This window comes from Embiotoca jacksoni, unplaced genomic scaffold, assembly GCF_022577435.1.
Source record: "Embiotoca jacksoni isolate LCO1_2020_lvr unplaced genomic scaffold, fEmbJac1.0.p SCAF_5, whole genome shotgun sequence".
Classification (NCBI taxonomy): domain Eukaryota; kingdom Metazoa; phylum Chordata; class Actinopteri; family Embiotocidae; genus Embiotoca; species Embiotoca jacksoni.
Genome location: NW_027185403.1, coordinates 1,291,391 through 1,305,490, shown reverse-complemented (window position 1 = coordinate 1,305,490; position 14,100 = coordinate 1,291,391). Strand labels below are relative to the sequence as shown.

General features: G+C 40.7%; 1 protein-coding gene across 9 annotated transcripts in view; it reads left to right on the top strand.

The window, feature by feature from the left end:
* The window catches only part of gria2b (glutamate receptor, ionotropic, AMPA 2b), a 53,016-nt gene that overhangs the window by 18,829 nt on the left and 20,087 nt on the right, over positions 1–14,100 (top strand). For all 9 annotated transcript variants that reach the window (XR_011179336.1, XM_069171280.1, XM_069171273.1 and 6 more), the window contains exon 3: positions 8,988–9,227. Coding sequence is in view for 8 of the 9 variants with exons in the window: in XM_069171280.1 (XP_069027381.1) it covers positions 8,988–9,227 (240 nt within the window). In the remaining variant the exon portion in view is untranslated. The remainder of the gene's footprint in view (positions 1–8,987; positions 9,228–14,100) is intronic.

The window sequence follows — 14,100 nt, the reverse complement described above, 5'->3', positions numbered from 1 at the left end:
AAGAAGCAATCAACTTTGGTTTCAAAAGTTCCTTACTTCCCCTACAGCTCTGTTAAACAAGAGGACTGTGAAAGGCCCAATAAAAGCTTCTTTTTTTTTTTTTTTTTCAGATGCTGGAAGGCACCTGTTGCATTGGAAAGGAAATAAAAAACAGTTTTCATTTGGGAAAGCTGGCAATTTTGGAGAATAATGAGTAGTGCTTATTTGGTTTGTTCACTCGTTAAACGCAGACAGCAACCCACCCGTTGGTTTGTGAACTGTTGTTTTAAAGCCTCGAGTTTTGGCCGATGCCATTTTGTTTATTTGGAGCCAGAAGCGACCATATTTGGACGAGCTGGGGGAGGTGAGGGGCGGATTTGACTGAGAACCTGAGGACACCATGCCCCGCCCACATATAGTGGCAAACCTGACTGCAACCCCAGGAATGTCGATCAAACTACTTTGAGGTCAATTACGTGATTAATTATGTCACTACTTTCAGAAGGACCACCAGAACACTGAACAGAAATATAGTAAATGACATTTAGGGCCCTATTTTCGTTCCCGGTGCAACGCAAATCCTGGCGCGTTGGCATTTTGGTGCAGCGCAACAGGCTTTTTTCCAGGTTTGGGCCAAGATGGGCGGAACAGCACAACACGGGTTGTGTCGCCGGTACAGTGCAACTTTTGTGTCAATTTTGGGGTTGACTTGCTGATGGCAAATATCATTTATATCAGACACACTAAAATATTATGGGTCTACACTAAAATAATTTTATGAAAGACAAAAAAATAGAATTTTGCATGACGTATTTGCATTTAGTAAAACAGGACAGACAATATTATCCCGCAAACAAATGTTGGGGAGAAGGTAGGAGATGTTGGCGAGCAGATAAAGCGAGTGATTTCAACACTGCGACTGTGGTTTTCGTTTCTGGCCGACAGTCAAAACATCCTTTTCTTCAACACATGAAAGAAAAGAGAACATGGTTGAATTACGTTACCCGGGCAACAGTGAGGGAATGAAACCAGATCATGGGCTGCCAATGAAGCTTTCAGAAGTTATAAAACACGGCCTACTCTCCATAAATTTTGATAGGTTATTGATAAACATTTTGCTTTCCATATGTTCCAGCTTTATAAAGCATATCGGGTCTTTCATAACCCTTTTCATATATCCTTTTTCATCTTGTCACTTGCCAACAGACAACTCCCTGTTGTCTCTAAATGAGAAGAGCTTTCATATAAAGGCGGCAGGACTGTAGGGTTGTTTTGGGATGTGCTCAAAAAAAAAATTTCATTTATTTTTTATTTTTTTATTTTTTTAATTTGCATGGTGAAAACCTGCGTGTGCAACAACTATATCGGTGACAAATACGCTCAGGGTGACGTGACGGAACGGTTGGTGGCTGTGAGCTGCCACGACAACCGGTGACAGATCAGTTTTACATAAAAAGCCCCGAAGTCTCGAGGCGTTTTCTCTGTGCTGAGAGCAGGAGAGGATGAGATATGTAAGAGTCACTCCTGTTAGCTGTGACTGGACTGATGATGATCAGCACCACAGTGACGAGGCGTGTGTGTGTGTGTGTGTGTGTGTGTGTGTGTGTGTGTGTGTGTGTGTGTGTGTGTGTGTGTGCGTGTGTTAGACCGGTTCATCACTTTGCTGATGCTTGACGGCCGGTGTTTGTCTTCTGATAAATATCAGTTTAGTCATATTCAGAGTTAATGAATGTCCCATTTTGAACACTAAACAACTACATAAATACATACTGTAAAGCCTTCAATAAAATTACACTTTCTTTCTTTTTCTATTTCATTTTTTCTAATAAATTGGGCAGTAGTGTATTTTTTTTAACAAGTTAAAAAGGCTAACATGTCAAACTTTCTTAAACCTGGGTCTTAAAGTTGTTATAGATGTATTTCAATATGGTAATCATGCCATATTATCACATAGCTATTGCATTTAAACATACTGTTACAGCCATTTTTATATGCAATGTTTTGGCAAATAATTCAGTACATTTTATTTTCTTAAAGATAAACAGTTCTGTAATGATATTTCAGTGTGCTTAATTGAGATTGGTGATGACCAAAGTCAGCACTGGCTTCTGATTGGTCGAAATCTCTGACATGCAGTGGATGCTTGTTAAGCAGTTTTGCTAGAAGCTGTGGAGCTGCGAGAGCACACTAGTTCTGGTTCGTGAATAGTGCATATTTTATAGTTCTTACCATTTGTTTTGGGCATTTTATTTTTCTGTTGCGCTTGAAATTGTTCAGTAAAGGGTTAAAAAGGAAGGACATGGATCAGGGAGTGTTATTAATGGCATGGTCAACTATATGCTAAACATCCACAGCTTAAGTGAGCCACACAAACACATACTGACAATAATAATAAAACAATAGCTTTAACAGTAATCTGAATATGATCAAAGTTCGGTGTACACATGTACGTTTTTGTGGTCCCTATTTGGGGAGGATCAAACGAACCGAATTCGGAACAAAAGGCCGAACAGTATCCTTCATCCTCTCTGACATTTCACATCGATGCAGGGCCTATTAAAATGTCAGCTGAAGTTGGTTGTTTTATGCGCTGCAAATTTATGCAAGTTGAATCTTTGATCAGCGATGGAGCAGTCATGTAAACAGTGGCGGTGCAGCGGAGATGCCTTCAGTGGCACAGCGGCGAAAAGGAGGTCAGCTAATTGGGACGGCTAAATATATTTCACAGGGTACACCTTCTCCTTGGCCGGTTATACTGTACACAGCCTGAGTCATTTAACATCCCGGTGATAATGAGAGTGATTAGGACCATCTGATGACCGCAGAGGGTCCACCAGCAGTGGTGTAAATGCACAGAAACTATAGGAACAACTTATGGAGTATCTCCATTAACTTCACGCCAACTTTAGACAAAATAAAGCATGCAAAACTACCATAACTGCAAAGAATCCATATTGTTTTCTGCTTAATGCTGCTGCACATATTAAATCAATACATTCATCAGCATCAAATTACTGCAGACAATAGACTGTGTATGAAGTTATAGCAATACAATCATGATGAAAATCCCAAAAACAAGATGCAATTGTGCATGAAAGTGCTGACCAGAATCAGTATTATTAACTGAGTTAAAAGGAATGTAATAAATAAGTGAAATCTTGACAACTAGTTGCATGTACAAATCTGCTCTGTAAAATGTGTGTTGATCTGCAGGAAATAGACAAAACAGCTCAGTGTTAAGGCCGTGGCGTTTCAGACTCCGTCCACGTAACTCTTTAAGCCGGTGTGATAGGGAAGTCATTTTCTCTTTTCGAATACTGCGATGCACGAAGTACCGATGCATGGCACATCTTCCACCCCACACGTTTAGAAAGCTTTTATCCTTGTTCTTCGCTTGTCCTACATAACATTTCTATGACATTGCCAAGGCAGCTGAATATGTCTGAAAACGTACAGCTGTTTGCACCGTGATTGTCAGCCCTGCTCTTGTGCTACAGGGTTTGATTTGAGTTATGTGTCAAACGGTTTCCATTATTTTTGTCCAAAGGCTCGTTTCTGTTGACGTTACTGGCTTATAAAATTACAAATAAAAAGTTTTCAAGTGGAATTTTTTTACACCAACCAGATCACGCATAACCAAACACAAAAAAAAACAACAGATACACATACACAAGCGCGCACACACACACACACACACACACACACAAAGTAAGTACATTGTATATTACACGTTATTATTGTCTGTAACTACAATGTTCGGATTACAAGTCCCAGAATCAACAGTATGTTTATCTGGCTTTAACATTCCCCACGTCTAAGTGAGAACTGATTCCCCCCCCCCCCCCCCCCCCCCCCCCCTCTCATGTTATCTTCTTGAACAGAATGATCGAGAGGGCAAACTGGCTTCCCCACCCAGCAGTGAGCAATAATGGGATTTGTTTCAACATTTTGCTCACGGTGCCTAATTAGGGTGACCTCATCAACACTAGGAAAAGAGATTTATCCAGTCGCAGTGTTTTTTTTCTCCCCGTGTTCAGAGAGGGATTTCTGAGGGCAAAGTACTCGCCGGTTTCCCTGAAAAAGCAGTCAGATGTGACAGAGGCTTAATGGCTTTTTCTACAATCCTCACCGTTTCCTAAGATTTACTCTTTGTGGCTGGCTTTTCTTTGTTAATTAAACATTTCTAAAGGCCTTATTGAAGGAGCGCACGTAGAAAACTGTCCCATTAAAAAAAGAAAAAGAAAACGAAAACTGTCCTGCTCTTCATTCTTTTGGTGCCACATTTCAGATCCCGGCAGATTCCCTCCCCGAGCAGACAAACGGGGCGGCACGATGCTTCTGGATGCGAATTAACATATTTGGTGATAAAGTAACATGTTATCAAACTGTTCGCTCTGGCATAAGCTTGCAGCACAGTCATTGGGGGATATCCAGTCTCTAAGCATGAGCTCAGAGTTTTAATCCTGGGCGAACTCAACAAGCTCACCAGCAAGAGTGTCAGCAAAGAAAGACTCAGACACATGACAATGGACGGACGTGACACGGAGACAGAGAGAAGCTCTACCGCTCTATTAGCTTCATGAGAAATGTTCATTCTGCTCCGTGATGAGATGATACAATTTTTGTGTTTCTTCTAAGAGTAAATGTGAGCTTTACAAGGAACAGGGAGTGGTGAAAGTACTTAGATTCTTCTGCGTGGTGACACAGTATGAGACATAAACTTACAAAGACATGACCTCTGTTTCAGTAGATGATGTGAAGCAATAAAGGGGATTTAATGCAAGAAAATAAAGGGGGATAAGGAGAAATAAATAGTCTGTGAGACCTGGGAAGCTTTGCTTAGTTGTATAGTCTCGACTATAATCAGTGTTTTATGTTGGAAAAAAAAGAGATATATTTTTAATGTCAAAGCTAAGAAATAGAAAATTTGATAAGAAAATCGGTAATACAAAAATCCAGGTAAAACATTCAGCAAATAATCTCATTTCAAATTATCACTTTACTTTCACAGTCTTCTGATTTTCAATCTTTTATTGTGAACAACAGTTGCTCGCATCTTTGTGCAGCAGGAAACATAAACAAACCCAAACTGTCTGAAAATCAATTTCATCTGTTCTGTATCAGCAAAAATCCAACAAAATATCAAAAACTAAACCACTGTGAAGAAAGCTGAATAGGTCTTTAAAGAGTTTACTGCTGAATGATGCATGAGTGTAAAAGCAACATTTTGCTGCTGTGGAAGCCTGAGCTGCAGCTAATTCTGAATAATTGATATATATTGTTTAGAGGTTCAACCTATAGCAACACTTCATATTTTTATGAGTTCATAAGTTGCTACTTGCTCGAAGTTCTGCAAAACCAAAAAACTACAATTATATAGAAGATCACCAAAACTGTCACTTCTGCGGGACGCCAGACTACCGTTTTTTTTATTCGACCGCCAGAAGACGCGTGACTTTAAAATGTAACAGTGGGTCATTGCAACCTGCTTGCATATAACATGTTGTTCGTGGTTTTTTTTTCAGAGGACAGTCTCTGTTATTGCATATCAGGACGACACCAGGAAAGACCATTGAAAGTGAATGAAGAGCAATAACTCCTGTAACTTAACCAATACATATCAAAGAGAAAAAAAAAACAGGTTCTGCTTTGTTAAAATTATATTAAAAGATACAACTTAGAGATTTTTTTTTTTGGACATTTATGACCGCTTTTTAAATATAAATGTGTCCAGATAAAATCGTATTCCTGAAACCAAATTTAAAAATCCAAACTGTTCACTGCTGTCATTTATTTCAGGCTCGTTCTGGTCAATCAGCAGAATGAATAGAGTGCCCTCACTTGTTTAACATGTAACCTACCCTCTCATCTGAGTGGCATTTCATTCCCCTTCATTGAGCTGTGCTAAATCACTCTCCTGTTGGATTGTGACAGTTAACAGACGTCACACTTTAGGTTCTGTTAGCTTCCACTAAAAGCAAAAAAGTGAAATTGGATTAGTGAGGTCTGATCTCTCGGCGGCCACATTACAGGCCACTGTCATCTGCTGGAAAAAGATTAGGATTGGTGTCACAGACTATTGGAGGTGATCGGGCTGCTGTTAACAGTTTGTCCCGGGTGGCTGGGATGAACATTTAATTGCTTAATCGACGGATTCGGTAAAGAATTTTTCAGCGCATTAATACTGGCAGGCGATGAAAGGTGGCTTTGTCCTCCCTGTTCAGGTCCAAAGTCATAAGAGTGTACGGAAGTATTTTTTTTTTTCCATTTTGGATTTTTATTTCATTAATAATATTGTCCTTCGTGATATGAACACAGGAGTCTCCTGGATGCTGTCACAGTCCTAAAGACTTAAGTTATGGCCATGTTTTTTTTTGTTTTTTTTTCAACAAATCAAGTTTTTTTTCAGAAAAAGCCAGTCAGAAGCTGAGCAAATTTAAGACACGTTGATGTTAGAGTTTGGAGATAAACTGTCAAGGGACAGTAGTTTCTAGTTTTATATTCATTGAAATTTGAAAATGCAAATTGAGTTATCAGTTTGGTTCACAGCCAATTTTCTACACTTCAAAATCGGATGTAACTAATTCAAAGCTATTTGGCTGTTTCTTTTCAAATGCATCTTGGGAGTGATATTTAACTCGGCACTTTACACTCTCAGATTTCTACAGTTGACCAGATATGAACCAGACCTTTTTATATCGATGCTTAAACCAGTAGAGTTTAATGTCGACCAAAGCTTTTGCAATGCTTCAACTGTTGGTCACCTACCAAAGTCTGCAAAAAAAAAGCTTTTTACCTTACCCAAAATAACTACTCCAACTTCACATCTCTACTGGAAACAAAACAAATAGTTGTCCTTTAATTTAACTTCTTAAATTGAAGTTCTTAATGGTCTGTGTGAGTCATATTGTTCAGCATGGACAAAGTTTGACAATGGATGAAGATTGAATACTGTAGGCTGCTTGATTCCTTCGCTACAGATACATTTAAATAAGCTGCTATTAAGTTTTTACACAAACTTCGCAAATGAGGTCGCTTTATGATTAACAGTAGAATAAAGTGGTTGTAAAGAGCACTAACTGTGCGTCGTAATTAAATAAACCTATCTAAAACATCCCTTCTAAACACAAAGGTTGACGTTCGAGGCTTCCATGTGAACGCGTTGATAAGATATCCTCATTTCCATATCAAGACCACAGCGGTCGCCCTATCTGCAGCTCAGCATGTTTACATTTCATCAAAGAAAGCCGCCACAGCCGGCCGCAAGGAGTGGCAGGATGCCTGCAGTACTTACACCAGGCGTAGCTAATATCTGATATATGGACTCCAGTTCCCTTTGTCAGCAAGTCATCCCAGTAATATCGCAGATGAGGAAATGGCTCATTAGATTAATTACATCGGAAGACACATGTGTCCGGATCAATGAACCTGATTAGCTTACATTTGATCAATACACATTTACAAGCAACATGCCAATCTGCTGACCCCGGTGCAACGTTTGAGAAACAGCCTGCAACCTCAGGATTATTTAGACAGTCACAGTATTCACTTCAATCTGCAGTACGCCTGTTTTCTGCTCTTTGCATAATGGATGTTGAAGGGACCAGCAGAGCTACTGTTCTATACGTACCTGAGGACAGGTCATGAATTATTGAATGAGGTTTTTGCAAAGTCGGCGGAATGAGAATATAATACAAAGAATCCGATATAAACAAAGGGTGATTATAAATGTTGGTTTGCATACCTTAAATGGTGCCCAACAAAGGCAATCGTTCAAGTTTAATGGCATCCAATGATATTCTCTGCAGTGAACCGTCTGCTACTAATAGGTGGTGGTGAAGCAGTGCGTTGCCCTTGAACACATTCGTACTCATGGGAGAAAAAAATGTAATGTTTTTCTGCCTGAACAGAAATCAGAGGACATTACAGATGGATATCACATATGAAGAATTAATATACAGTTTTAGTGACCACTTGACTTCCCTACTCAACACCACTTATTCCCACTGTATCAAACAGTGATACTCATAAAAGTTTCACAAAGTGACTGGCCTGCAGTGGGTCTTTTACTGTTGAATACGAGCACTCCCCTGATGGAGCTCATGGAAAGCCATCCATTAATCAGCTAAAAGAGAAACCGAAACAGTCGTCCCTTAACAGTTTGTGTCTGGCCCTAATGTGCTCTAACGGATTGCAATAAAGCGCCTGTATATACTGTATACATTGTTATGAGTTATAGGAGAGAGTTCTGCAAGCTTCACTAAATAAATGTCAGAGGTGCTTGTTTGGCAAGATTTAAGGGACCTGAGGTAAACATCCAGTCGCATGTCCTAACACAGGGGTTCTCAACTGGTGGGTTGTGAGCCAAAAGTGGGTCACGGGGTAGTTTTGAGTGGGTCGCAGATGCGTGACAACAAAAAAAATTCTGCTTTATTTTGAAGGACTTACTGAACTGTCGCTGTTGCCTTGACGCAGTGATGTCTTGACTTAACCGCTTGAACATTTACATACCATGCCCACAACTTCCCATCTCATAACCACAAGCTCAAGAGCTCCATTCGAAGGCAGCATTAAATGACGAAAACTAACGTCGTCACATTATTAGTTAGCCCTCATTTGAGCATTTGCTAAACAAGCTCAGGATTAGATAGATAGATTAGATTTATTTTCATATTTTATCCTGTTGAGGTTGTTGAAATTTGATGAGCATCAACAGTTTAAACTTGTTTGAAAAGTATATTTGCCAGTAGTTCAAGTTAAGTTGGCTTGTTTTTATTTTATTTTATTGGGTTTTTAGCTTTTTTTTTTTTTTTTTAATTTGTAGCCCTTCTTTGTTTATTTCATGTTTTAACGGTGCATGCAGGCATTGTGCACTACTGCATTATATTTTAGTGAAATAAATCTGAAATCCTCAAAAATGTCCAAACTTAATGACTAAGTACAAATGTGTGTCTTGAGGCTAGACCCATTGAGAATCACTGCATTAACACGATCTCTCTCTTCTTCAGTCTGTTCACAGTTCTCGAGAGGAGTTTACGCCATTTTCGGATTCTACGACAAGAAGTCTGTCAACACCATCACGTCGTTTTGCGGGACGTTACACGTCTCCTTCATTACGCCCAGCTTCCCTCTGGATGGGAATCAGCAGTTCATCATCCAGATGCGACCTGACATCAAGGGGCCCCTCCTCAGCCTCATCGAGTACTACAAGTGGGACAAGTTCGCCTACCTGTACGACAGCGATCGAGGTAAGACGTGGAGAGTGTCTCCAGCTCTGGTTGCTCAAAAGTTCTCACCAGTTTGTACCTTTTTTGGAAATTGAATACGAAGAGCGTGACGGTGTCAGAAGGAATACATTTGGGGTCATGGCTACGTATTTAGAGCAGGCAAATCTTGCATTTTTATTCATCTTTAATTTAACGTGCCATCAGCTGTTGCCATTTCGTTACATCATCTTCATAAAAAGGAGCGGTGGTCGGGGTTTATGCAATGATCAAAGGTTTGCGTTCAAGCTATTTCTTTCCCCACATTCAAAGAATCACATGCAAAACAGTAAAAACTCGCTGTAGGCAAGTAGCGCGGCGCAGGTAAAGCTAGGTAAAGGGCACTTTTCGGTCGTGACAAACAGCTTGTCACATGCGATCAACTATAGCACCTTGTGTGTCTGTGAGTCTGTTTTATGTAATACGAGGAGGAGGAGCGGGGAGGGGAGGCAGTCGGAGTCGTCTCTGACATACAGTAGAGATGATATGCCCCGCAGCTGTTGATTTCCACACTCGCTCTACATAGAGGTGCGATTTGCTTGCATGATATCAGCATCCTGATCCAGGGGAAAAGTTACGCCACACAGATAAAGCTGTGTGAGCATTAAAGTAGCAAAGTATAGATCTACCCTTCTGTATGTAACCTGAAAACTATGCAGAAAGGTATTTGATGAGTCCTATGCAGTATTACCAAAAGACAATCTCTAAATACAGACAAGTGTTCTGACTATCTCTTTTTGTGCAAGTGATTTTAATACCAATCATTTGCATACTAAGGGACAGTGTTAGCAAATTTTGCAGCAATTATGAAACGACTTATTTATGACATGTGATATTGAGCCGATATGGAACTGTTGATATCGCACTGGGTGTAGACCTCGGGTAAATTTTAACCAATCAGCACGCACCAAAACCGGCCGACGCTGCCATCGCTCCAACTACCTACAGGCCGTTTCCACCGAAGCGTTTTTTTTTTTCTCCTGAGAACGGCATATTTTTAAAATAGTTTTAATGAATGCCAGCAGCTTGACGAGATGCTAAGCGTTTATTCTGCGCTGACCGTTCTGCAATTTGTTTTTTCTGGCCACCGACAGTTGGATAATGTTAGCACCGTCCTCGACCCGGTCACCAGAAAACTAAACTCACATTCACATCTGGGAGTTACCCAGTCTTGTGCTGTTGGCCTCTGGGTTAATGTTCTGAGTAAGAAGACCGATACACAGACGGATAAAAAGAAATGCACCCACACAGCTGGCGAGTTCATTTAAACTTTAAATTATCTGGTCACAAGTTCCAGCAACGTCCTGGTCAATCAATCAGGCAGAAATCAAACTGAAGCGAGTGCATGCTGAAAGACAGCCTTCATTAATCAGTCTCCATATTCAAGTACATTAATACAGCAACGATGATGCCCTTAATTAAATATATCCCACTTTCAAATGAAATCTGTGGCAGCGTTGCGGTCAGCGTCTCTATGCCGAGCCTGTGAACCCGCAGTCGCAATCCCGGATAAGTTCATGGGCTCGAATTTGTGCTAGATGAAAAATGATCCGGCCTCAAACTGTAATATTCAGATTTACTTCATATTGAAATCTATTCCGTCCCTTTTCTTTGATCCCCCTTCATCAGTGATTATTTTCTATTTGACACTGAGTGCTGAAGTCTTGGAAATAAGATTGTGGTTTCTGGGAGCAGACACTTTCCTTCCCTGTCTGAAAGCTTCCACACATAATACAGACTTTATAAGGCAGAAAATTGAAGCTTTCTTTTAACTGAGCCGTAGCAAACATATGAGAATGTAAAGCGGAAGATGGCTGACCCGGGTAATAAAGCAATGTAAAGTGTTGTAAAGATAACAGTACTTGTGCGTTATCTCGCTTTGCTGTGTCATGTAACTCATTTTAAAGCGTCACCTGCTAATTGTGATTCTGTGACTCGTACACTTGGAGAACAATGCAGTCTCCCCGCAGAACAGAGGGACCGAGCGGCGGCGAAAAGGAAATCTCTTCCACAGAAAGAGTTTCTATTCTATTTTAATACTGCGGCGAAAAACTTAGGAATTAAGACCTCAGCAGGATCCGGTTACAGCATCAGGTCTGTTATCCTGCCTAAGAGGGATGCTTGGCTTTCAGGTTCTACCTATTAAGCCTGTTTTTTTTTTCACTTTTTATTACAGAGTGAAAAATAAATCATTCATGACTTTTATTTTCAGTGAAAGTGTTGGGATCACTTTTGGAAAAAGCACTTGATGAACGATGGCTTACCGGAACATTTAACCAACACACTGATGTAGCAGGAAGTGAGTCATCCCCGACAAGCGGGATCAGTCTGTACGCTGGTGTTTAGACTGAATATAGTGAGCTCCAGTTCCAGCGGATTAAGGAGGGATTTATTGCATTTCTGCTCTGCATTACCTTTAACTCTCCATCGTTTTACATCGCTTAAACTCTCCCACTTCTCTTTATCCTGGCGCAGCAATCTTTTTCAATGCCGTACGGTTTCCTGTCATCTCTCTGCTGCGCTTTTTCCTTCCCCTTCACCGGCATGCGTCCTTTTGCCGAAGTCTTCCTCGGCCTCGCTCTGACCGGACGGCAGTATCAAACGCCTCCTCCTCTCCAAAACAGAAGCACCAGCTGTTTTAGATGGTCCCCGTGCTGCATGCTAGCAGTGACCCGCTGTCCCTACTGTACGCCCGACACGGCACTGAGGGGCCTGTTGTGCATATTTCATCATTGCATGGCTGTCTAATTAGGTCAGTGTGATCCACTCATTCCCATGGCAACCAAAGAGTCGCGAGAGAGAGAGAGGGGGGGGGAGAAGAAGAAGATGAAGAAGAGAGAGAGAGATTGTAAGTGACTAAGCTGGTTGGTAAATGATGCAAGGGTGCGCGTGTGTGTGTGTGCGTGTGTGTGTGTGTGTGTGTGTGTGTGTGTGTGTGTGTGTGTGTGCGTGTGTGTGTGTGTGTGTGCGTGTGTGTGTGTGTGTGTGTGTGTGTGTGCGTGTGCGTGTGTGTGTTACTTAGTTAGTGTGTGTTAGTGTGTGGGTGTTTCTCAGGGAGCCAAGGGAGAGGAGGCGATGGAGTTGCCACTGGTTATGATGAATACCATTAACACATTGAGACGAAAGGATGAACCAACGCCACCATTGTAAGCTGCTGTCAGTAAGTCAGTTTAGATAATGGATGGATATATGTGGGCAGATTGGCACCCCGGGAAGTCTTTTCATCGTTTCTGTCGCTCACCGAATGCTGATATGTTCAATGATAAGATTTGAGAAGTGCGTTTCAGATGAGATCTCAGTATTGCGGCCTGGATAAGGACGCGAGGTGGAAAAGGAACCCGAGTCTTTGGCCACCACTTCTATAAAAGCAGCCCAGTAACTGTAGGAACAGTTTATTCCCACAACTCATGCAGTACCTTCAGTGTCAGTGCAGAAACTAGTGTGCTCTTTTGGTTGTGAGGATTTCCGCTACAAGAGATCACAGTCGTATTTTGTTTTACCCTAAACATAAAGATACAGTTTGACGTTTTTGGAGAATATGCTTATTTATTTTTCTCGCTGTGAAGGCAAATAAAATGATCAACCTTTGCACGGCTGTTTGGTAAAAAATGAAGCTAAAACCAGCAGCGAGCTGAGCTTACCATCATGACTGCTAAGTGAAAGCGCTACCGTGGCTGTCCAAAGGACTTTTTCGTGAACAGAGAGTTTGCCACAAAGGGATATTTTTACAGTATTTGTATGGACTATACAAACAAGATATAGGCTAATGTGTTTAATTAGTTAGTGGGTATATTTTTCTCTCCATCTCCAGGCTTTATGCTAAGCTGTGGGCGGCAGCTTCGTATTCAATTTACAAACACAATATACATTCGCCATATCCTTATTCTCTTTCTGACTCTCACCATACTGTTGCATTCCACAGATAATGTAGACTAAGTTTTTCTTTTTTTTCTTTTCTTTTCTTTTTTTTTTTTAAAATGGGCGATGAATGTTAAAAAAAAAATGATTTCATGAAATTTGCTGGTTTGCAGAAGCACCGTCCGTGTTTTTGGTGAGCAGTAGGGTTGTACATCGCTATGATAACATTTCAACTCCTTTGCTGCTGTTTAAAAAAAAAAAAAAAACTTAAAACTGCTTGTAGCCATTTAAATTGAATTTTAACAAGACCGTAGATGTTGCGCAACATACTAAATGCAACCGAATTTTAAAAAAGTTGTAGCCAATCCATGAGAAGGTGATCACTTCCTTCCGTCCTTGGTTACTTATTCCGAAGAAAATTTCCATTTGCAGATTGAAATTCTTTCTTTAATAGCAGAGATTTCACAAAATCCGATCGTCTTTTCACTCGGAGAGAGCTTAGAACCGCTTTCCAATGGATTTCTGTGATGTTTCAATCGGCATTATACAGACAGTGGACCGATTTACCTGAGGGGGAGGTTGTTTGACCTTCACCACGGAGAACGAGTGAGGAAGCAGTATAGCTCGAAGCAAAGAGATTATAGCTAATGTGAAGATGAATTTGTAGGTACTGGATTGATTTCCTCTCTGCAATATTCATGAGCCCATTCTAGACTCATTTGAATAGTTTTGCATCATATTATGCATATGCTCATAAATTCATACATCATCTCATTCAGTTGTTTTTGATCAATGAGCAGAAAGTTAAGCTTTTTGCAGTCAGGGCTGCATGTGTGAGAAAAAGTCCATTTCAGTGGGGGGGAAAAAAGAAGCTATGGTTTACTGTTACTCTTTACAGATGCGGATACTCTTCTTCAAATTGCTGTAACACTAAATGCTACTTTGCACACTAGTTCACGAATCCTGGTTCCCCCTCGACCTTTTAAATTCAGGACAACTT